This window comes from Oncorhynchus masou, chromosome 31 (assembly GCF_036934945.1).
Source record: "Oncorhynchus masou masou isolate Uvic2021 chromosome 31, UVic_Omas_1.1, whole genome shotgun sequence".
NCBI lineage: Eukaryota > Metazoa > Chordata > Actinopteri > Salmoniformes > Salmonidae > Oncorhynchus > Oncorhynchus masou.
In genome coordinates, this window is record NC_088242.1 from 99,879,987 (window position 1) to 99,905,045 (window position 25,059).

At 41.8% G+C, this 25,059-nt stretch overlaps 1 protein-coding gene across 1 annotated transcript; it reads left to right on the forward strand.

The window, feature by feature from the left end:
- The first annotated feature begins 1,544 nt into the window (after window positions 1-1,544).
- On the forward strand, window positions 1,545-24,054 carry LOC135524812 (B-cell lymphoma 6 protein homolog). Its single transcript, XM_064952660.1, has 9 exons — window positions 1,545-1,582; window positions 4,488-4,659; window positions 10,377-10,598; window positions 11,075-12,058; window positions 12,443-12,627; window positions 21,257-21,424; window positions 21,639-21,769; window positions 22,041-22,178; window positions 22,667-24,054. The coding sequence occupies exons 1-9, from the start codon at window positions 1,552-1,554 to the stop codon at window positions 22,808-22,810; spliced, it is 2,175 nt and encodes a 724-aa protein (XP_064808732.1). The 5' UTR covers window positions 1,545-1,551; the 3' UTR covers window positions 22,811-24,054.
- The last annotated feature ends 1,005 nt before the right edge of the window (window positions 24,055-25,059 follow it).

The window sequence follows — 25,059 nt, forward strand, 5'->3', positions numbered from 1 at the left end:
AAACTAATATTAGGCAAACAGTAGTCGATAAACGTTCTGCGCTGTGCGGGGTTAAGAATGTTGGCCCCATGGTCTTTAAATGTGATATTGCCGCAGGTAGGGGATCTGTTTGTGTATTAGTCATTAACAAAAACAAATATATAAGCTATCCTAATTGCAGTCTATTTGTCTTTATTCATTTGAAGGCTAATAAGCGTCGTAAAGGGCATGTAGACTACTTTTGTGTGGCATTAAATAATAACTTATACCAATGTTATTCCAATACTATGCCTAATGTTTTTCATTCGTAATTTGAACCTTTTTGAGGGGTAAGATTACGTAATAGAATTTGGGAAGTTTGCTGTAGGGTATATTGCCCAACATTGGCTGCTGACGGATGTCAGAGAGAGAGAGAGAGCGTAAATAGTTAATGCATTGCATAGCAGCGAACGGCAGCGATTATATAGGACAAACTGCATAGCGTTAAACCAGTTGTTAGCCTATAGAGGATATGGTCAAAATGACCGCAATAACCTAAATTACTAAACAAATATAACCGATTATAAAACGGCCAGCATATCAAAGCTTTTCCGATGTCAAAGGGATCTTTTTTTGTTTTTATCACCAAAAAGAAGAAGTCCGATTACAATGATTATTTTCTATTGATTAAATGACATTATAGATGACTTATTGCACCCACAACATAATGCATTATGTTCTCTATGGTGCGCAAATAGCCCGTTTCTAGTAGATTCAAGCTAATTATCACAGCAAATAGGCTAACATCACAGCTTCCTTTCTCACACTGTAGGCTACCACTGTGCCAAACATATAGTCAGATAAACCTGGCAACAAAAATGCTACAGCAATGGAGAATCGCAGTGATTAAAAGAGAGTTTTCAAGCAAAATGTCTTTGATTCACAAATATAATCTAATCCTAAACAAACCCTTGTGATGATTTGCCAGCAGTCCAGAGCAATGAAGGTGGACACAGGGATGGGATGGGGGGGGGGGTTAAAAATGAATATTCTCTGCAGGAAAAGCAAAAAAAAATTAAATACTATCATAACAAATAGGCCTGTACAACGCGTGTCCGTGTGAATAAGCAGTCCAGTTCGGTTCGGTTCTGTGTAGGTAATGTCTGTGGGTTTCATAAAGGGAAAGGCGACGAATGGACAACTTCGCTTATGTCACGGAATAGCAAATTAGTTATGTGAATTTAGGGGCTGGACTAAGAGGCAGGGGCTACGTAGGCAACTCTTCTGCCCATGTGACCGTCTAGGTCTGGGAGAATCCAAAAGTAGGGGGTATAAAAATAAAATACTCCATTTGTTTTAAAATATAGAAAAATAGTATAAAATATACAATCATTTTAGCTTGCTTTTGTAATACACTTGTTCCATAAGTCATGTTGTATAATACGCACGGAAATCAAAATCTCAGAAAGATGATTTCTCAGCAAGCATTAAAACCTGACTCTCCCCTTCCCTCGGAAAGTGGTATCGCCACAAGCTCAAATTCTGAGAATTGAGCTCCTCTGATTCTTAGAACTGGGGTTCTTAGAAGTGGTGATGCAAGAAGTTTCTAGGAAAGCAATATCAGGTGATATTTTTTAAACAATTATTTTTTTTCCCTATGTAATTTGGCGCGAAGTTGTACTCTTCGTTGCAGGTGATGGCGTAGTGCTGGCTGTGTTTCTGAATGTGTTTTATAATGTAAATCTCGGTGATTTGAAGGTGTTTTTGGTGGACTGTTTCGAGCGCACCGTTTTTGCCGGGTGACAGTGCTCTTGACATATCTGTTTCTATAATAATATTCCGCTGTCTTCACTTCACTATACGGCTCTCGGTTCGCCTTCTCTCGGTTTTGACAGTGGAGGCGTTTTGATACTGTACTGTGCTGATCGCGAAACAGACATGAGATGACGTGGTTATTCTGTTTGATCTGACTTTACTGCTAATAATGAACAAGGGAGTTCAGTTTAACTAAATGCTGCATTCTTTATTTTAAGCAAAACTTGGTTTAGATCTGACCTGGCTGGATTTTGTGTATTTTGTATTTACTATCAACGGTGTTGCACAGAAAGACTTTCAGTGGTTAATATAACATGATTTCCATCCGCATAACTAAGTAACTTGCACAGTGTGTTTGGGCTTGTGGCAGATGTGCAGGGGTAGGTGTGTCAGTGTTGTTATACTACATTGTTTTAGATATCCTGCCAGTCTTGGAGAAAATAATCACATCTAACATCGAGATCTGGTTGCACGAGATATTGATTGTCTTGTTTCGCAGTGTCCTTGCCCCCCCCCCCCCCCCACACACACACACACACACCTCACGGAAATATGGTTTTTAGTTTGTAGCTTTCCACAGCCTAGTTTACGAGTGCAAGTTTGTACCTGCGTGCTATCTGGCTGGAGCCAGGGATGGATGATTTTAGGCAACATGACAGGAAAACGGAGCAATTTCGTAGTTATAGTATTTTGAATGGTTAACATAAACAATGTTGCAGCATTAGAATGTATTTGTTTGCTAAGCTTCCATGCAATAAGTCTGTTTAAAAAATAATTTGCAAAAAAAAAGTAGATTTGAAGTGTAGTTAAGTGTCTGAAAGTAGTACCTTTGAATCTCTTCATCTGTGAATTTGATTTGGAAAGTGAATAACCGAAAACATTTTTTTTTTTTTGAGAATTGGAAAATACTAAAGCAATAGTCGTAGGTGGGTTGTAGCCTCTGTTGACCGCTGAGAAGAAGCCTGTTTACTTGTGTACATGATTCATTTCGGGTGGTGTCGAGTGGCAGCCTGCGACTTGGCATTGAGTCAGAGTGATAGTACAACATGCTATCCCACGTGAAGAAGCTGTCCTTTTAAAAACATGTATTACAATGGGTTGGACGGGGGGACATGACGTGGTTGTAAGTTAGGATACCCGTTAAAAAGCAGACTGTAGCCTAAACAAACCAACTTTGACAAGTGTTCTCAAAATATGCTCAAGTCTTGTTGTAATTGCAATTACATTGTTATTGCCAGAACACAGCGTTTCCTAACCTCCGTCCTGGGGACATCCCTGTGTGCACGTTTTTATTTTTGCCTTAAAAATAATAAAAACGTGATGATTCACGAGATGATTTGAATAAGCTGAGTAGTGCTAGGAAAAACTCCAAACTTGCATCCATTGGGATCCCCAGGACCGAGTTTGGGAAACACTGCCATAACGTGTTCTCTTGCGCCTGACTACCCGCTATTTATATTGCGGAAGAACACACACATACATTTCTAGACTAGCTTAATATATTGATGACATCTTGTGGTGAATCATATTTAAATATTCATGGAGCAGTTTGCCCTGTAATCTACTTTTTGATTGCATTAAATATTTAAGTGTAGTTGTGTTATTATTGTTGATAATTGTCAATCATTCTGTCTTCAGTCAGTGCACAGTAAAGTTAAATCTGGCAACTTGTGTCTGTCGCATTCATACAAACTTGACATGCTAAAAGAGAAAAGTTTATCTCCATCTCAGATTATGTGTGAATAAATAGTGGTACGGTAGTTCTTCTTTAATTCACGATATCGCCGGGAAAATGTAACTATGGCGTGTGTCGTTGATTCGGATGGAAAATGACTTCGAATCGCGATACAGAATGTTCAGTACGTCAGAAGTGCCCCGATGATGGCACACACTTTATCATTTAAAAGACGCACCGCTGTATCATTTGCCTTAGCCGGTGTGTCAACCAGACAGGTGTATGGTGTAGTATACTGTACTCTTGGGAAGAAGTTTCCAACACCTGGCGTCTTGTATTTCTCTACTATATCATGTCCTGTTTCCATGCTGAATGTGACCGTGTTGCTATGTGACATTAAATGACAAGCTGCCACCTAACCACAGGCGTTGACTGCCTAACGCAGGGCGAGACTTTCTGAATAAGGGTGCCGGGGCTATCATTCATCCTCGAACATTCACGTTTGTGTGGCAACAGTAAAGAAATCAAGTGTTCTCCCACTTGCTGAACAAAAAAATGTTACTTGAATGCTCCATACTTTATGCTGTTCAATGGCGCTGCCTATTGGCTGCAAACCTCTACTGCAATCAGGGATATGATGAGAAGCGACGAGGGCAATTTCCTATATTAAAATAACCAATATTTTTAAAAGAGCCCGATGCACCCAGCCTTCCTGCCATGCTTTCTCAGGTATATCTTAATGTCTCATTAAACTACTGCCTCGGGGCCAGGGCTCGCCATACCCTGTAGATGTGGGCTCCAACCCCAGTTGTAACTAACCTGATTTAATTTGATCAATCAGATGTGCTAGATTAGGGTTTGTGCAATAACCTACATGAGGGGTAACTCTCCAGGAACAGGGTTGGAGAGCCCTCCAGGTTGAACCACAATGCCACCGGTTCTCACCTTCAAAATAGCAGGTATTTGATGAATAACCAGTATATAACCTTATGTATATCCATGGCACTGACCATGGGGAATTTATTTTGTATTTTTCCAGAGCTCGACAAGATGGCTTGTGCAGCAGACAGCTGCATCCAATTCACGCGTCACGCCAGCGACGTGCTGCTGAACCTCAATCGGCTACGGAGCCGGGACATCCTCACAGATGTCACCATCCTGGTCAACAGACAGCAGTTCCGCGCTCACAAGACTGTCCTCATGGCCTGCAGGTGTGTTGACTCCCCAAATCCCAGTATGTGTACCAGTCTGTGTCATCATGCCTGTCCTTGTCATGACAAAAGTGTTTCTGGTGTTGACATACTAGCACAAACAGATCTAGCACCAGGCTCTGTCCCACTTTTGCCCCCCCCCACACACACACACACACTTTCTGTCACGCTTGAACCCAGTTTTGCATGTTGCTGTTCTGTACTTGGCATGATATTTAAAGTCCCTTTCCTGTCTCTGTCTCTCTCACACACTGTTCTGTGCCCGGGTTCCCAATATCCATGGAACATATGCTTACTAGTGTTTTAACGATGCAGCTTTCCTACAACGGCCCGAAGACGTAACATCAAATCAAATCTATTTATAAAGCCCTTCTTACATCAGCTGATATCTCAATGTGCTGTACAGAAACCCAGACCTAAAAACCCTCCAAAACAGCAAGCAATGCAGGTGTAGAAATGCGTTTCTTTTCCAAAACACAATGCGAGAGAACGTTCACTAAGTGAATCGTTGAGGCAAAGTGTTAATGTTGATAGGATGGAAAGGAAGCACTGCTCTCGGATCAGAGTTCTCCCTTTCCAGTCTTACCTTAACCTTGAGTTATTCCACAATACTGACGATGGATCAGCTCCTAGAGGGATATTACCACTCATGGCTGAAAAGATTGTGAGATCCATAGATTTGTTCAGTAATAGTTGGTGCTATTGCCATATTCACCTGTCAAATCCACTCCGATCCCCACATTCTAACTGCCTAGGTTACTCTGAGGCAAAGGGGAAGGAATTCAATGATGCAGAGTGATCATAGTGACCTTCATTTATGAATTGTTTTAAAATGTGGAGAAAAAAAAGTGAAGATGCAACAAAACAATTAGATCATCATTTGAAAAGAAAAGATGCAGCACATTTAAAAATAAATAAAAAAAACATTTTTTTTTTAAATGTTCAAAAAGTTTTTGGCCTTTGTCAATTTCTTTCGTCAAAACAATGACCGACTGAATGAGACAACTACATAGGCCATATGGATAAGGGAAGACAATTAGCGTTGGACACTAGTCACCTGGCGGTGTCAATGAGATGTGTCTATCAATACAAGTAAGAGCCACAGGGTTAAGAGGTACTGTGGTCAATGGCTCCACCTAGTGGACAACAATTATAGAAGACAAATCACAAGAGAACGATCGAATGGAGACCTTGGGAAATTAGTGAGTTTAAAAAAAAAGATCGTGTCAAGTCGTCATGACGGCCAACTCACATGGAAACCGTTGTATCCTGATAAAATGATCATACCGATTATAGTTACACACCGAGCTACGTACATTCCTACTGAAACGCAAAACAAAAACATTTTAAGTGTTTTTGTAACTTAATCTCGTCGCTTCTTCCAAGCTTTGGAAATAACGTGTGCATACCAGGAACACTTCTGAATAGCTATTCAAGTCTTTCAAAAGTACTACTACAGAATAGTTCTGTGGGTTTTTTTTTTGCATTTTTTTTTTTGAACAAGTTTTCTCTTAAATCATAAAGTGCAGTTCATTCTTGATCTCCCCTAAATCAGACTCTATACAGCCACTCTTGTTAATAACCTAAATCAGACTCTACACAGCCACTCTTGTTAACCTAAATCAGACTCTACACAGCCACTCTTGTTAATAACCTAAATCAGACTCTACACAGCCACTCTTGTTAATAACCTAAATCAGACTCTATACAGCCACTCTTGTTTATCTAAATCAGACTCTATACAGCCACTCTTGTTTATCTAAATCAGACTCTATACAGCCACTCTTGTTTATCTAAATCAGACTCTATACAGCCACTCTTGTTTATCTAAATCAGACTCTATACAGCCACTCTTGTTAATAACCTAAATCAGACTCTACACAGCCACTCTTGTTAACCTAAATCAGACTCTATACAGCCACTCTTGTTAATAACCTAAATCAGACTCTACACAGCCACTGTTGTTAATCTAAATCAGACTCTATACAGCCACTCTTGTTAATAACCTAAATCAGACTCTACACAGCCACTCTTGTTAATAACCTAAATCAGACTCTATACAGCCACTCTTGTTTATCTAAATCAGACTCTATACAGCCACTCTTGTTTATCTAAATCAGACTCTATACAGCCACTCTTGTTAATAACCTAAATCAGACTCTATACAGCCACTCTTGTTTATCTAAATCAGACTCTACACAGCCACTCTTGTTAATCTAAATCAGACTCTATACAGCCACTCTTGTTAATCTAAATCAGACTCTACACAGCCACTCTTGTTTATCTAAATCAGACTCTATACAGCCACTCTTGGTAACCTAAATCAGACTCTACACAGCCACTCTTGTTAATCTAAATCAGACTCTACACAGCCACTCTTGTTTATCTAAATCAGACTCTATACAGCCACTCTTGTTAACCTAAATCAGACTCTACACAGCCACTCTTGTTTATCTATGGTGTTGAACCTCCCTATTTATATTGCCAGAAGCAGTGTCCCGGTTCTCATCACAAGGATATTTGAATTATTGTTAGGTGACTGACGGGTGTCAGGGTTCGAGATGTGTTTTTGAAATAGTTTTTAAATCTGGTTAGAAGTTCAGTTCACAGTTCTTTTGTCGCTAAAGCGTTAACTTGTGTTTGATCAGGTTGACATCGCATCATAACTTGATTCTAAATGTGTTGTAGAGCAAATTCCTTTGTCCAAAGGGTAATTGTACGTTTTATCCCGGTTGAAAACCTCTAGTATGTCGTTAACACTGTTCCATAACCGTATTCCACTCCTCTGCCTTACTGTCACTGGGCTCCCAACCCATGTCTCCTTGAATAGCAAGGATTGGGGAAAGCTTAGACTCCAAGGAAACATCTTGTAGCTTCTATTTTGAATATTTAGCCTTATTTCACAAAATAAAAAAACATTTAATTATTAAGTTTATTCTCCCAATTTCAAATATTTCCAACATATATATATTTTCACATTTTCTACTTGACAAGCATCTCCCTCATTCCAGCTCTTGGCACTGTGCATACAGATGGTCACGGCTCTGTGTCAATTTCCGTGCGTACTCAAAGCAAACGTTCATATTGATAAATTTCACATTTTTGAGTGGAAATTATCCCACACGCGATTGATAAATCAGTCCCCAAGTGTGCAAAGCTCTTAGACTTACCCAAAGGTGATTCTAACATTTGTGTAATAAACTGGGTGGTTCGAGCCCTGTTTTATAACAGCAATAAGGCACCTCGGGGGTTTGTCGTAAATGACAAAGCACTCCGAGTCGAGTCTTGCCTAAGAACAGCCCTTAGCCGTGATATATTGGCCATATACCACACCGCCCTCGTGCCTTATAGCTTAATTGACTCGGGGTGTGAAATACTTATGCAAATGTGATTTTATTTTATTTAATTTTCAAGAATTGAATACATTTCTAAACACCAGTATCCCTGTACATGACCATCTGATCATTTATCACTCCAGTCCACACCAGTATCTCTACCTGTACATGATCATCTGATCATTTATCACTCCAGTCCACACCAGTATCTCTACCTGTACATGACCATCTGATCATTTGTCACTCCAGTCCACACCAGTATCTCTACCTGTACATGACCATCTGATCATTTATCACTCCAGTCCACACCAGTATCTCTACCTGAACACGATCATCTGATCATTTGTCACTCCAGTCCACACCAGTATCTCTACCTGTACATGACCATCTGATCATTTATCACTCCAGTCCACACCAGTATCTCTACCTGTACATGACCATCTGATCATTTATCACTCCAGTCCACACCAGTATCTCTACCTGTACATGATCATCTGATCATTTATCACTCCAGTCCACACCAGTATCTCTACCTGTACATGACCATCTGATCATTTATCACTCCAGTCCACACCAGTATCTCTACCTGTACATGACCATCTGATCATTTATCACTCCAGTATTAATCTGCTAAATTGTAATTATTCGCCTACCTCCTCATGCCTTTTGCACACGATGTATATAGACTCTCTTTTTCTTTTCTTTTTTTCTACTGTGTTATTGACTTGTTAATTGTGTTATTGACTTGTTTATTGTGGTGTTGACTTGTTTATTGTTTGTTTACTCCATGTGTAACTCTGTGTTGTTGTCTGTGTCACACTGCTTTGCTTTATCTTGGCCAGGCCGCAGTTGTAAATGAGAACTTGTTCTCAACTAAACTACCTGGTTAAATAAAGGTGAAATAAATAAAAAATCGCTCACAATCGTTCTGAAGTTATCGGCAGAGATAAAACATCTTTATTTAAAAATCTTTTTTTTGCATTTAGCTGAGATCTCCTGTGTGACGAGGAAGGGCGACATGGCATCTAACGGTGTACTTAGCTGTTCTACAAGCGGTCTGAGGCAGATGTTAAATAAGTCTTTCCAGGAGCAACTTTAGGTTTGGTTTAGGGAAACCGCTCTGAGGTCTAACAATGCTCCTACGGACGTTCTAATGCTGAATGTAGCCTTAAGATGCTTTTAGGAAGCAGCTCGGAGAGCTAACGATCGGTCCCCCCTGTGTGTTTGTCTCCCATGTGTCCCCCCCTGTGTGTCTGTCTCCAATGTCTCCCCCCCTGTGTGTCTGTCTCCCATGCCCCCCCCCCTGTGTGTCTGTCTCCCATGCCCCCCCCCCCTGTGTGTCTGTCTCCCATGTCTCCCCCCCTGTGTGTCTGTCTCCCATGTCTCCCCCCTGTGTGTCTGTCTCCCATGCCCCCCCCTGTGTGTCTGTCTCCCATGTCCCCCCCCCTGTGTGTCTGTCTCCCATGTCCCCCCCTGTGTGTCTGTCTCCCATGTCCCCCCCCCTGTGTGTCTGTCTCCCATGTGTCCCCCCCTGTGTGTCTGTCTCCCATGTGTCCCCCCCTGTGTGTCTGTCTCCCATGTGTCCCCCCTGTGTGTCTGTCTCCCATGTCCCCCCCTGTGTGTCTGTCTCCCATGTGTCCCCCCTGTGTGTCTGTCTCCCATGTGTCCCCCTGTGTGTCTGTCTCCCATGTGTCCCCCCCTGTGTGTCTGTCTCCCATGTGTCCCCCCCTGTGTGTCTGTCTCCCATGTGTCCCCCCCTGTGTGTCTGTCTCCCATGCCCCCCCCTGTGTCTGTCTCCCATGCCCCCCCTGTCTCCCATGTGTGTCTGTCTCCCATGTCCCCCCCCCCTGTGTCTGTCTCCCATGTCCCCCCCCCTGTGTGTCTGTCTCCCATGTCCCCCCCCCTGTGTGTCTGTCTCCCATGTCCCCCCCTGTGTGTCTGTCTCCCATGTCCCCCCCTGTGTGTCTGTCTCCCATGTCCCCCCCTGTGTGTCTGTCTCCCATGTCCCCCCCTGTGTGTCTGTCTCCCATGTCCCCCCTGTGTGTCTGTCTCCCATGTCCCCCCTGTGTGTGTCTCCCATGTCCCCCCCTGTGTGTGTGTCTCCCATGTCCCCCCCTGTGTGTCTGTCTCCCATGTCCCCCCCCCTGTGTGTCTGTCTCCCATGTCCCCCCCCCTGTGTGTCTGTCTCCCATGCCCCCCCCCCTGTGTGTCTGTCTCCCATGCCCCCCCCCCTGTGTGTCTGTCTCCCATGCCCTTGACCAGTCTGTCACTGTACTGAACACGATGCTTCCTCTCTCTCTAGTGGGTTGTTCTACACTATATTTACAGACTCTCTTGACCAGTCTGTCACTGTACTGAACACGATGCTTCCTCTCTCTCTAGTGGGTTGTTCTACACTATATTTACGGACTCCCTGAAGTGTAATCTGAATGCCATCAGTCTGGACCCCAAGGTGGACCCAGAGGGGTTTGCCATCCTGCTGGAGTTCATGTACACCTCTAGACTGACGCTGAAGGAGAGTCTGATCATGGCGATCATGAACACAGCCATCTACCTACAGATGGATCACGTTGTAGACACCTGCCACAGATTCATCAAATCCAGGTACATGGACAGGGAACGGGTGTCAAATTATTGTATTTTTTTAATTGAAGGGGGGTGGGGTGTAGAAGGGAGGGGGGGGGTGGGGGGGGTGTAGGGGGGGTGGGGGTGTAGGAGGGGGGGTGTAGGGGGGGTGGGGGGGGAGGGGTGGGGGTGTAGAAGAGCGGGGGGTGAGGTTTTAAATTATTTTATTTTTTTAATTGAAGGGGAGGGGGTGTAGAGGGAGGGGGGGTGTAGAAGGTGGGGGGGTAATCAGAAAGAAGAGAGTGTAAATGTGGTGGAGTCAGATGACTAACCTGTACGCCAGACTCCGGTACAGTTAACAACCGTCTTATTTGCATATTACGACCTGTCAAGAGGCGTGCACAGCGACAGTGTGGAATATAAAAATAAAAATAACCATTTATCACAAAGTTTGTGTAATGTAAACTCTGGTGTCCGGTGTCTCATCTTTCGTCTTCCATCTATCCTCCTCACAGTGACCCTGGCCAGGCCAACAAGCTGCCCAGGGATGAGTTCTTGGTCGGACCCTTACTTTTACCTCAGGGTGTCCATGCATACCGGCCCCACGATGTGGTCGACAACCTGCCCGGCCGCGTCGGCCCCTTCAGAGACGGGAGGCCCTACGGCTCCAGCATGTTCAACGGGGTCAATTCCCCCAGCAACTACCACCTCTACGGTCAGTTCCCAATCCAGGGGTTCCCTTTCCCTCTCTGCAAGCTGACAGACGCCAAAAATAACTTCGCTGACTTCTCTAAAGGCGGGATCCATCACAAGCACTGTTCCCCCCCGGACATGGGCAGCGCCATGAGGGTTGATTACAGCCGAGCGGTGAGCGGGGGCTCGGCCAGCATCCACCATACAGCCAGCTACGCCTCCTCCAGGGAGGAGGAGATGAGGAAGGAGAGCCATGACGGAGGGGTCAGCCAGGCTGGTGGGGTGGGAGGCTCCAGGAAGAGAGGGTTCGCCGCGGCGGCCCACGAGCAGCAGAAGGTGGTTCTGGGTAAGGAGCACGGTCCTCAGACGACAGAGGAAGACACGAGCCAGCAGCACTACCCTCTGGGGATCTCCTCAACCGGACGGAAGGGCCTGGAAGGGCCTCAGAGCCCGCTCAAATCTGACTGCCAGCCAAACTCCCCCACCGAGTCCAGCAGCAGTAAGAACGCAGGCCTCTCCCTCTCCCAGGCCGGCCGGTGTGGTGCCCTGCCCCTACAGGGCAGCCAGGATCCCAAGGCACGCAACTGGAAGAAATACAAGTTTATCGTGCTCAATCAGAGAGCCACCAAGGAGGAGGCTGTTGGGCTGCAGGAGGTGGTGGTCCCCTCCCCCCAGCGCCTGGGTCTGCCCCCCTACCGCCACCCCTCAGACTCAGAGCACCTGGACATGCAGGCCAACACCAAGACCAGTGAGCACGGAGAGGACCTGCCGGTTCCACAGGCCTCCCGACTCCACAACATCAACAGGTGAGCCCTACAGTCATATCGATAGTCAAACTAAAGCGTAACTGTAGCTCGAATGCTTGATTGTTCCCAATTTGATGTGAGCAATGTCTCGGCCTTTACGGCCTTTTGTCTCTTTGCAATCTCCACATGAAATGAACAGGAAGTGATATTTTTTGTTGTTGTTGCCAGTATCACTTAATAAAACTCTCCGGTTAAAGCTGTTTTATCCATCAAACCCAATTCACAAGATTTAAGAGCAAATATAAGTGATAATTTACACTACCCTAGTTAACGGCTTTCCACTGGGTGTCCTGTCCGTAGCGTTTCTCTCTCTCCCCGTCTCGGAACGGGCTGTGTTGTAGTGTGGAGGAATGATGTCTGACACACAGCTGTTTGTGTCTCCAGAGCTCTGGAGGGATCACAGAGGAGCGCCGACAGCCACTCCTCTCTCTACATCAGCCACTTAAAGTGCACTTCCTGTGGTGCCCCGCCCCCGCAGCACTCTGAAGTGTGTCCCAACACCCCGGCTTCCTGTTTGGCGGAGGACATGATGTCAGAGTTACACTCGGAGTACTCCGACTCCAGCTGTGGTGAGTACGTGCTGCTTTTTAAACATAGGCTGTGTTCCAAATGACTGCTTGTATAGGAGATATAAGGAAAGTAGTGCACTATGGGAGGAAAGTAGTGCACTATATAGGGGATATGAGGAAAGTAGTGCACTATATAGGGGATATGAGGAAAGTAGTGCACTATATAGGGGATATGAGGAAAGTAGTGCACTATGGGAGGAAAGTAGTGCACTATATAGGTGATATAAGGAAAGTAGTGCACTATATAGGGGATATGAGGAAAGTAGTGCACTATATAGGGGATATGAGGAAAGTAGTGCACTATATAGGGGATATGAGGAAAGTAGTGCACTATGGGAGGAAAGTAGAGCACTATATAGGTGATATAAGGAAAGTAGTGCACTATATAGGGGATATGAGGAAAGTAGTGCACTATATAGGGGATATGAGGAAAGTAGTGCACTATATAGGGGATATGAGGAAAGTAGTGCACTATATAGGGGATATGAGGAAAGTAGTGCACTATATGAGAAAAGTAGTGCACTATATAGGAGATATAAGGAAAGTAGTGCACTATATAGGGGATATGAGGAAAGTAGTGCACTATATAGGAGATATAAGGAAAGTAGTGCACTATATAGGGGATATGAGGAAAGTAGTGCACTATATGAGGAAAGTAGTGCACTATATGAGGAAAGTAGTGCACTATATGAGGAAAGTAGTGCACTATATAGGGGATATAAGGAAAGTAGTGCACTATGAGGAAAGTAGTGCACTATGAGGAAAGTAGTGCACTATGAGGAAAGTAGTGCACTATGAGGAAAGTAGTGCACTATGAGGAAAGTAGTGCACTATGAGGAAAGTAGTGCACTATGAGGAAAGTAGTGCACTATATAGGAGATATATGGAAAGTAGTGCACTATATGAGGAAAGTAGTGCACTATATAGGAGATATAAGGAAAGTAGTGCACTATATGAGGAAAGTAGTGCACTATATAGGAGATATATGGAAAGTAGTGCACTATATGAGGAAAGTAGTGCACTATATGAGGAAAGTAGTGCACTATATAGGAGATATGAGGAAAGTAGTGCACTATATAGGGGATATGAGGAAAGTAGTGCACTATATAGGGGATATGAGGAAAGTAGTGCACTATATAGGGGATATGAGGAAAGTAGTGCACTATATAGGGGATATGAGGAAAGTAGTGCACTATATAGGGGATATGAGGAAAGTAGTGCACTATATAGGGGATATGAGGAAAGTAGTGCACTATATAGGGGATATGAGGAAAGTAGTGCACTATATAGGGGATATGAGGAAAGTAGTGCACTATATAGGGGATATGAGGAGAGTAGTGCACTATATAGGGGATATAAGGAAAGTAGTGCACTATATAGGGGATATAAGGAAAGTAGTGCACTATATGAGGAAAGTAGTGCACTATATAGGAGATATAAGGAAAGTAGTGCACTATATAGGAGATATGAGGAAAGTAGTGCACTATATAGGACATAAGGAAAGTAGTGCACTATATAGGGGATATGAGGAAAGTAGTGCACTATATAGGGGATATGAGGAAAGTAGTGCACTATATGAGGAAAGTAGTGCACTATATAGGGGATATAAGGAAAGTAGTGCACTATGAGGAAAGTAGTGCACTATGAGGAAAGTAGTGCACTATGAGGAAAGTAGTGCACTATATAGTAGATATATGGAAAGTAGTGCACTATATGAGGAAAGTAGTGCACTATATGAGGAAAGTAGTGCGCTATATAGTAGATATATGGAAAGTAGTGTACTATATGAGGAAAGTAGTGCACTATATGAGGAAAGTAGTGCGCTATATAGGAGATATAAGGAAAGTAGTGCACTATATAGGGGATATGAGGAAAGTAGTGCAATATGGGAGGAAAGTAGTGCACTATATAGGTGATATAAGGAAAGTAGTGCACTATATAGGGGATATGAGGAAAGTAGTGCACAATATGAGGAAAGTAGTGCACTATATAGGGGATTTGAGGAAAGTAGTGCACTATATAGGGGATATGAGGAAAGTAGTGCACTATATAGGGGATATGAGGAAAGTAGTGCACTATATAGGGGATATGAGGAGAGTAGTGCACTATATAGGGGATATAAGGAAGGTAGTGCACTATAAAGGGGATATAAGGAAAGTAGTGCACTATATGAGGAAAGTAGTGCACTATATAGGGGATATAAGGAAAGTAGTGCACTATATAGGGGATATAAGGAAAGTAGTGCACTATATAGAGGATATGAGGAAAGTAGTGCACTATATAGGGGATATAAGGAAAGTAGTGCACTATATAGGGGATATGAGGAAAGTAGTGCACTATATAGGGGATATGAGGAAAGTAGTGCACTATATAGGGGATATGAGGAAAGTAGTGCACTATATAGGGGATATGAGGAAAGTAGTGCACTATATAGGGGATATGAGGAAAGTAGTGCACTATATAGGGGATATGAGGAAAGTAGTGCACTATATAGGGGATATAAGGAAAGTAGTGCACTATGAGGAAAGTAGTGCACTATATGAGGAAAGTAGTGCACTATGAGGAAAGTAGTGCACTATGGGAGGAAAGTAGTGCACTATATAGGGGATATGAGGAAAGTAGTGCACTATATAGGGGATATGAGGAAAGTAGTGCACTATATAGGGGATGTGAGGAAAGTAGTGCACTATGGGAGGAAAGTAGTGCACTATATAGGGGATATGAGGAAAGTAGTGCACTATATGAGGAAAGTAGTGCACTATATAGGGGATATAAGGAAAGTAGTGCACTATGAGGAAAGTAGTGCACTATGAGGAAAGTAGTGCACTATGAGGAAAGTAGTGCACTATATAGTAGATATATGGAAAGTAGTGCACTATATGAGGAAAGTAGTGCACTATATGAGGAAAGTAGTGCGCTATATAGTAGATATATGGAAAGTAGTGCACTATATGAGGAAAGTAGTGCACTATATGAGGAAAGTAGTGCGCTATATAGGAGATATAAGGAAAGTAGTGCACTATATAGGGGATATGAGGAAAGTAGTGCAATATGGGAGGAAAGTAGTGCACTATATAGGTGATATAAGGAAAGTAGTGCACTATATAGGGGATATGAGGAAAGTAGTGCACTATATGAGGAAAGTAGTGCACTATATAGGGGATTTGAGGAAAGTAGTGCACTATATAGGGGATATGAGGAAAGTAGTGCACTATATAGGGGATATGAGGAGAAAGTAGTGCACTATATAGGGGATATGAGGAGAAGTAGTGCACTATATAGGGGATATAAGGAAGGTAGTGCACTATAAAGGGGATATAAGGAAAGTAGTGCACTATATGAGGAAAGTAGTGCACTATATAGGGGATATAAGGAAAGTAGTGCACTATATAGGGGATATAAGGAAAGTAGTGCACTATATAGAGGATATGAGGAAAGTAGTGCACTATATAGGGGATATAAGGAAAGTAGTGCACTATATAGGGTAGTGCATATATAGGGGATATGAGGAAAGTAGTGCACTATATAGGGGATATGAGGAAAGTAGTGCACTATATAGGGGATATGAGGAAAGTAGTGCACTATATAGGGGATATGAGGAAAGTAGTGCACTATATAGGGGATATGAGGAAAGTAGTGCACTATATAGGGGATATAAGGAAAGTAGTGCACTATGAGGAAAGTAGTGCACTATATGAGGAAAGTAGTGCACTATGAGGAAAGTAGTGCACTATGGGAGGAAAGTAGTGCACTATATAGGGGATATGAGGAAAGTAGTGCACTATATAGGGGATATGAGGAAAGTAGTGCACTATATAGGGGATATGAGGAAAGTAGTGCACTATGGGAGGAAAGTAGTGCACTATATAGGTGATATAAGGAAAGTAGTGCACTATATAGGGGATATGAGGAAAGTAGTGCACTATGGGAGGAAAGTAGAGCACTATATAGGGGATATGAGGAAAGTAGTGCACTATATAGGGGATATGAGGAAAGTAGTGCACTATATAGGGGATATGAGGAAAGTAGTGCACTATGGGAGGAAAGTAGAGCACTATATAGGTGATATAAGGAAAGTAGTGCACTATATAGGGGATATGAGGAAAGTAGTGCACTATATAGGGGATATGAGGAAAGTAGTGCACTATATGAGAAAAGTAGTGCACTATATAGGAGATATAAGGAAAGTAGTGCACTATATAGGGGATATGAGGAAAGTAGTGCACTATATAGGAGATATAAGGAAAGTAGTGCACTATATAGGGGATATGAGGAAAGTAGTGCACTATATGAGGAAAGTAGTGCACTATATGAGGAAAGTAGTGCACTATATAGGGGATATAAGGAAAGTAGTGCACTATGAGGAAAGTAGTGCACTATGAGGAAAGTAGTGCACTATGAGGAAAGTAGTGCACTATGAGGAAAGTAGTGCACTATGAGGAAAGTAGTGCACTATGAGGAAAGTAGTGCACTATATAGGAGATATATGGAAAGTAGTGCACTATATGAGGAAAGTAGTGCACTATATAGGAGATATATGGAAAGTAGTGCACTATATGAGGAAAGTAGTGCACTATATGAGGAAAGTAGTGCACTATATAGGAGATATAAGGAAAGTAGTGCACTATATAGGGGATATGAGGAAAGTAGTGCACTATATAGGGGATATGAGGAAAGTAGTGCACTATATAGGGGATATGAGGAAAGTAGTGCACTATATAGGGGATATGAGGAAAGTAGTGCACTATATAGGGGATATGAGGAAAGTAGTGCACTATATAGGGGATATGAGGAAAGTAGTGCACTATATAGGGGATATGAGGAAAGTAGTGCACTATATAGGGGATATGAGGAAAGTAGTGCACTATATAGGGGATATGAGGAGAGTAGTGCACTATATAGGGGATATAAGGAAAGTAGTGCACTATATAGGGGATATAAGGAAAGTAGTGCACTATATGAGGAAAGTAGTGCACTATATAGGAGATATAAGGAAAGTAGTGCACTATATAGGAGATATAAGGAAAGTAGTGCACTATATAGGGGATATGAGGAAAGTAGTGCACTATATAGGACATATAAGGAAAGTAGTGCACTATATAGGGGATATGAGGAAAGTAGTGCACTATATAGGGGATATGAGGAAAGTAGTGCACTATATGAGGAAAGTAGTGCACTATATAGGGGATATGAGGAAAGTAGTGCACTATGAGGAAAGTAGTGCACTATGAGGAAAGTAGTGCACTATGAGGAAAGTAGTGCACTATATAGTAGATATATGGAAAGTAGTGCACTATATGAGGAAAGTAGTGCGCTATATAGTAGATATATGGAAAGTAGTGCACTATATGAGGAAAGTAGTGCACTGTATGAGGAAAGTAGTGCACTATATGAGGAAAGTAGTGCGCTATATAGTAGATATATGGAAAGTAGTGCACTATATGAGGAAAGTAGTGCACTATATGAGGAAAGTAGTGCGCTATATAGGAGATATAAGGAAAGTAGTGCACTATATAGGGGATATGAGGAAAGTAGTGCACTATATGAGGAAAGTAGTGCACTATATAGGGGATATGAGGAAAGTAGTGCACTATATAGGGGATATGAGGAAAGTAGTGCACTATATATGGGATATGAGGAGAGTAGTGCACTATATAGGGGATATAAGGAAGGTAGTGCACTATAAAGGGGATATAAGGAAAGTAGTGCACTATATGAGGAAAGTAGTGCACTATATAGGGGATATAAGGAAAGTAGTGCACTATATGAGGAAAGTAGTGCACTATATAGAGGATATGAGGAAAGTAGTGCACTATATAGGGGATATAAGGAAAGTAGTGCACTATATAGGGGATATGAGGAAAGTAGTGCACTATATAGGGGATATGAGGAAAGTAGTGCACTATATAGGGGATATGAGGAAAGTAGTGCACTATATAGGGGATATGAGGAAAGTAGTGCACTATATAGGGGATATGAGGAAAGTAGTGCACTATATAGGGGATATGAGGAAAGTAGTGCACTATATGAGGAAAGTAGTGCACTATATAGGGGATATAAGGAAAGTAGTGCACTATGAGGAAAGTAGTGCACTATGAGGAAAGTAGTGCACTATGAGGAAAGTAGTGCACTATATAGGAGATATAAGGAAAGTAGTGCACTATATGAGGAAAGTAGTGCACTATATAGGGGATATAAGGAAGGTAGTGCACTCTATAGGGGATATAAGGAAAGTAGTGCACTATATGAGGAAAGTAGTGGACTATATAGGAGATATATGGAAAGTAGTGCACTATATGAGGAAAGTAGTGCACTATATGAGGAAAGTAGTGCACTATATGAGGAAAGTTGTGCACTATATAGGGGATATGAGGAAAGTAGTGCACTATGAGGAAAGTAGTGCACTATGAGGAAAGTAGTGCACTATGAGGAAAGTAGTGCACTATATAGGAGATATAAGGAAAGTAGTGCACTATATGAGGAAGGTAGTGCACTATATAGGGTATATAAGGAAAGTAGTGCACTATATGAGGAAAGTAGTGCACTATATAGGAGATATAAGGAAAGTAGTGCACTATATAGGGGATATAAGGAATGTAGTGCACTATATAGGGGATATAAGGAAAGTAGTGCACTATATATTGAAAGTAGTGCACTATATAGGGGATATGAAGAAAGTAGTGCACTATATAGTGGATATGAGGAAAGTAGTGCACTATGGGAGGAAAGTAGTGCACTATATAGGGGATATAAGGAAAGTAGTGCACTATATAGGGGATATAAGGAAAGTAGTGCACTATATAGGGGATATAAGGAAAGTATTGCACTATAGCGGAGATATAAGGAAAGTAGTGCACTATATAGGGGATATGAGGAAAGTAGTGCACTATATAGGGGATATGAGGAAAGTAGTGCACTATATAGGGGATATGAGGAAAGTAGTGCACTATATAGGGGATATAAGGAAAGTAGTGCACTATATAGGAGATATAAGGAAAGTTGTGCACTATATAGGGGATATAAGGAAAGTAGTGCACTATATAGGGGATATAAGGAAAGTAGTGCACTATATAGGGGATATAAGGAAAGTAGTGCACTATATAGGGGATATAAGGAAAGTAGTGCACTATATAGGGGATATAAGGAAAGTAGTGCACTATATGAGGAAAGTAGTGCACTATATGAGGAAAGTAGTGCACTATATAGGTGTTATAAGGAAAGTAGTGCACTATATAGGGGATATATGGAAAGTAGTGCACTATATGAGGAAAGTAGTGCACTATATAGGGGATATAAGGAAAGTAGTGCACTATATAGGGGATATAAGGAAAGTAGTGCACTATATAGGGGATATAAGGAAAGTAGTGCACTATATAGGGGATATAAGGAAAGTAGTGCACTATATGAGGAAAGTAGTGCACTATATGAGGAAAGTAGTGCACTATATAGGTGTTATAAGGAAAGTAGTGCACTATATAGGGGATATAAGGAAATTAGTGCACTATATGAGGAAAGTAGTGCACTATATGAAGAAAGTTGTGCACTATATGAGGAAAGTAGTGCATGCATACATACATACATACATACACACACACACACACACACACACACACACATACACACATACACACATACACACATACATACATACATACATACATACAGTGGGGGAAAAAAGTATTTAGTCAGCCACCAATTGTGCAAGTTCTCCCACTTAAAAAGATGAGAGAGGCCTGTAATTTTCATCATAGGTACACTTCAACTATGACAGACAAAATGAGGAAAATAAATCCAGAAAATCACATTGTAGGATTTTTAATGAATTTATTTGCAAATTATGGTGTAAAAGAAGTATTTGGTCAATAACAAAAGTTTATCTCAATACTTTGTTATATACCCTTTGTTGGCAATGACAGAGGTAAAACGTTTTCTGTAAGTCTTCACAAGGTTTTGTCCTAACAGTCCTAATGGCCAGTCTCTCTAGCTGCTTATAAAACAGTCCTAATGGCCAGTCTCTCTAGCTGCTTATAAAACAGTCCTAATGGCCAGTCTCTCTAGCTGCTTATAAAACAGTCCTAATGGCCAGTCTCTCTAGCTGCTTATAAAACAGTCCTAATGGCCAGTCTCTCTAGCTGCTTATAAAACAGTCCTAATGGCCAGTCTCTCTAGCTGCTTATAAAACAGTCCTAATGGCCAGTCTCTCTAGCTGCTTATAAAACAGTCCTAATGGCCAGTCTCTCTAGCTGCTTATAAAACAGTCCTAATGGCCAGTCTCTCTAGCTGCTTATAAAACAGTCCTAATGGCCAGTCTCTCTAGCTGCTTATAAAACAGTCCTAATGGCCAGTCTCTCTAGCTGCTTATAAAACAGTCCTAATGGCCAGTCTCTCTAGCTGCTTATAAAACAGTCCTAATGGCCAGTCTCTCTAGCTGCTTATAAAACAGTCCTAATGGCCAGTCTCTCTAGCTGCTTATAAAACAGTCCTAATGGCCAGTCTCTCTAGCTGCTTATAAAACAGTCCTAATGGCCAGTCTCTCTAGCTGCTTATAAAACAGTCCTAATGGCCAGTCTCTCTAGCTGCTTATAAAACAGTCCTAATCCTGATTGATTGTTTCCGATCTGTCTTACAGAAAATGGTACGTTCTTTTGTAACGAATGTGACTCCAAGTTTGCGGAAGACGAAACCCTGAAGCGCCACGTGCTGCAGGCCCACAGTGACAAGCCATACAAGTGCGACCGTTGCCAGGCTGCTTTTCGCTACAAAGGAAACCTCGCCAGCCACAAGACTGTCCATACAGGTTCATACAGGCTTTCAAGATGGTTTTCTCAATAACTGTGTTTAGTTTATTTTGCTTATTTAGTTTATTTTGCTTGCAGCACCCTGGCCACAGATGCTAAATTTGCCAGCTTTGCTAAATCCATCACGTAATTTGCATCTGTCAAATTACCCATAAGTCCATTTCAGTAAAGTTTGGTAGCTGACAGTTTGTTCTGCATGTTGTTGCGTTGCAGGAGAGAAGCCGTATCGTTGCAACATCTGTGGTGCTCAGTTCAACAGACCAGCTAACCTCAAGACCCACACTCGTATCCACTCAGGAGAAAAGCCATACAAATGTGAGACGTGCGGAGCTCGATTCGTGCAGGTGAGCCGAGTCTTTGTGTAAGGTTTCAACAAGTTACAGAGGGAATCAATGCAGTTGTTTGTTTGTAACTGCCTGAGGCTGGCCCCGTGTGGGTACGACCCCCCCCCTCTACGCTACATTACCCTCTTTCTCAGTTTCCCCCCATTAATCTCATACTATTTCTGAAAATAAAATTTACCCCCCCCCCCCAAAAAAATGGCTTGGGATAGATGATGTGATCACTCACCACCACACCGACCCAGTTGTGTCATAATGTTGTTGTCATGGTCAGGTCGCCCATCTCCGTGCCCATGTGTTGATCCACACCGGGGAGAAGCCATACCCGTGTGAGATCTGCGGAACGCGCTTCCGTCACCTGCAGACGCTGAAGAGTCACCTGCGTATACACACAGGAGAAAAGCCCTATCATGTAAGTACACTGTGTGTGTAATGTACCTGTGTGTGTGTGTGTGTAATGTACCTGTGTGTGTGTGTGTGTGTGTAATGTACCTGTGTGTGTGTGTGTGTGTGTAATGTACCTGTGTGTGTGTGTGTGTGTGTAATGTACCTGTGTGTGTGTGTGTGTGTGTGTGTGTGTGTGTGTGTGTGTGTGTGTGTGTGTGTGTGTGTGTGTGTGTAATGTACCTGTGTGTGTGTGTGTGTAATGTACCTGTGTGTGTGTGTGTGTAATGTACCTGTGTGAGTGTGTGTGTAATGTACCTGTGTGTGTGTGTGTGTGTAATGTACCTGTGTGTGTGTGTGTGTGTAATGTTTGTGTGTAATGTACCTGTGTGTGTGTGAGAGAGAGAGTAGTGTGTATTGAAATCCGTATGTGTCTGCTATTAAACCAGAGAACATTTTATAGACACAGGACAGAAAACGGAGCAAATCAATTTTCTTATATATTTTTTTTTTCAGTGTGAGAAATGCAACTTACACTTTCGCCACAAGAGTCAGCTTCGATTGCACCTCAGACAGAAACACGGAGCGATTACCAACACCAAGATCCAGTACCGCACGTCTCCCACAGAGCTGCCAACAGACCCGACCAAGGTGTGCTGAACTCGAGCAGGCAGATAGTCGAACAGACGGGCCAATCTTGACCACGGCATTCAATGACCCCCCCCCCCCCTCCCACCACCAACGCGTACAATCATCCCAAAATTGTAGTGCCACACTGTGTCGATCAGGTGATGGTTCAGTAACATGGCAATGTGCCATTCGAAACGGGTCTCTTCTGAGATGTGAACGTAGTACCATCTCTGGTATCTTAGTCAGTTTTATTGTTTCTATATAAAAACGTACAGATATAATTGTGCTGGGAGTGTGTTTTTTTAATATAAGCTTTGAAGGGTCTATAAAAAGCTTTATTTTGTTGAGAGAGAGAAAGGATGGAGTGTTACATATATCCAGTTAGAGGATACAGTATTTTATATTAAATCACTTTTCTGAAAAGTATTGACATTTTCGATTGGATGGGTGGTAGTATATTTTTAAGGTAAATGGTATTTCTGGCTGTAATAAAGATTGACGATATTTCTATACATTTTTCTAATTTAGATGTACATGGTAGTCCATGTATATTTGCCCCTTTTCATGTCTAAACAACAACAAACAAAAACAATTCTGAACTCAAGAAGGACTGGTGATCTAAGTGGACAGATTGACGCATAACGACATAGTTACCACTGTTACCAATAGTTACCAATCAATGAAGTGGGAAGTATTGTGACAGACTGTGTAATAAATTTGAACTATATCCACTGGGTTGACCTCTGCTGGCAGAGTCAATCTAGAATTAAAATGTTAAAACATGCATTTCGAGGTACTGCTTTGAGTATGGACCAAGAAGATATTTTTTGCTTCAAAATGTATTTGTATAGATCTGATGTGTGTTGTTTTTTTGTTTAAGTGAACGTTCCCAGTTGTCATTGTACTCGAAACTACAGTAAAAGGGTGTATCAGATGTTGTTTGTACATACACTGTGTACTGAAGGTGCCTTCTCTATGGTGACTGAATTCATTTCTATTCAGCCCAGTCCTGTTTATGAACAGGTTCAACTCAAGGACAGCACTAGTCCTAGTTTTTATTTTGTGTGTGTTTAAAAAAATAAAATAAAAAGATTTAAAAAAAAATAAATAAACTACTTTTCACCTTCTGACATAAATTCATTACTCGCTGTAAATCTTCAGGATTTGTTTTGGGATTGGGCTTTTTTTTTTTTTTTAAGTTTTAAAACTGCATTCAACTTGTTGTACAGTTATAGATGTATGCATGTAAAATAAAGGTATTGCATTTCTATGTATTTAAATAACGAGTGAATTGCATTCATTTAATAGAAGACGAGCATGTTATGTTACCAGAAACATAGAATGCACATTTTTATTTGTCATAATCAAGACTATTCTTCAAATGTTACGCGTGGTAGACAATTCTTATTTTACAAGCAGCCGATCACAAGGCATCTTGTCAATCGCCAGACATATTCCTTCAGTGGTTTTCACATCATGGTACCGTAATTGAAACAACACCATGGAATTGTATTTCATGTGAAAAAAAAAACCCTTAACTGCTGATGTTTCATGAGTTGAATTGAAACAGAGACAAATATACTGATAAATAAATAATAAATAAATTCATTAGGCCCTAATCTATGGATTTTACATGACTGGGAATACAGATATGCATCTGTTCACATATCTTTAAAAAAAATGGGTCTCACAATGGGCCTCAGGATTTCATCAAGGTATTTTTGTGCATTCAAATTGCCATCGATAAAATGCAACTGTGTTCGTTGCCTGTAGCTTATACCTGTCCATACCATAACCCCACTATCAACGTGGTCCACTTTGTTCACAACGTCAACATCAGCAAACCGCTCACCCATGCAACGTCGTACACATGTTCTGCAGTTGTGAGGCAGGTTGAACGTACTAACAAATTCTCTAAAATGAGTTGGAGGCGGCTTATGATAGATAAATTAACATTAAATTATCTGGCAACAGCTTTGGTGGACATTCCAGCAATCTACTAACAATGCCCCATAATGACAATGCAAAAACAGGTTTTAAGAAATGTATTAAAAATAAAAAAATGAAATATCTTATTTACATCAGTATTCAGACCCTTTACTTTGAAATTGAGCTCAAGTGCATCCTGTTTCCATTGACCATCCTTGAGATGTTTCTACAACTTGATTGTAGAAACATGGTAAATTCATTTGATTGGACATGATTTGGAAAGGCACACACCTGTCTATATAAGGTCCCACAGTTGACAATGCATGTCAGAGCAAAAATCAAGCCATGAG

Coding starts and splice junctions, on each gene's coding strand:
- LOC135524812 (XM_064952660.1), top strand. CDS start 1,552: ATGCAAGAAGTTTCTAGGAAAGCAATATCAG. Junction 10,599..11,074: donor CACAGATTCATCAAATCCAG/GTACATGGACAG, acceptor TCCTCCTCACAG/TGACCCTGGCCAGGCCAACA. Junction 22,179..22,666: donor CAGGAGAAAAGCCCTATCAT/GTAAGTACACTG, acceptor TTTTTTTTTCAG/TGTGAGAAATGCAACTTACA.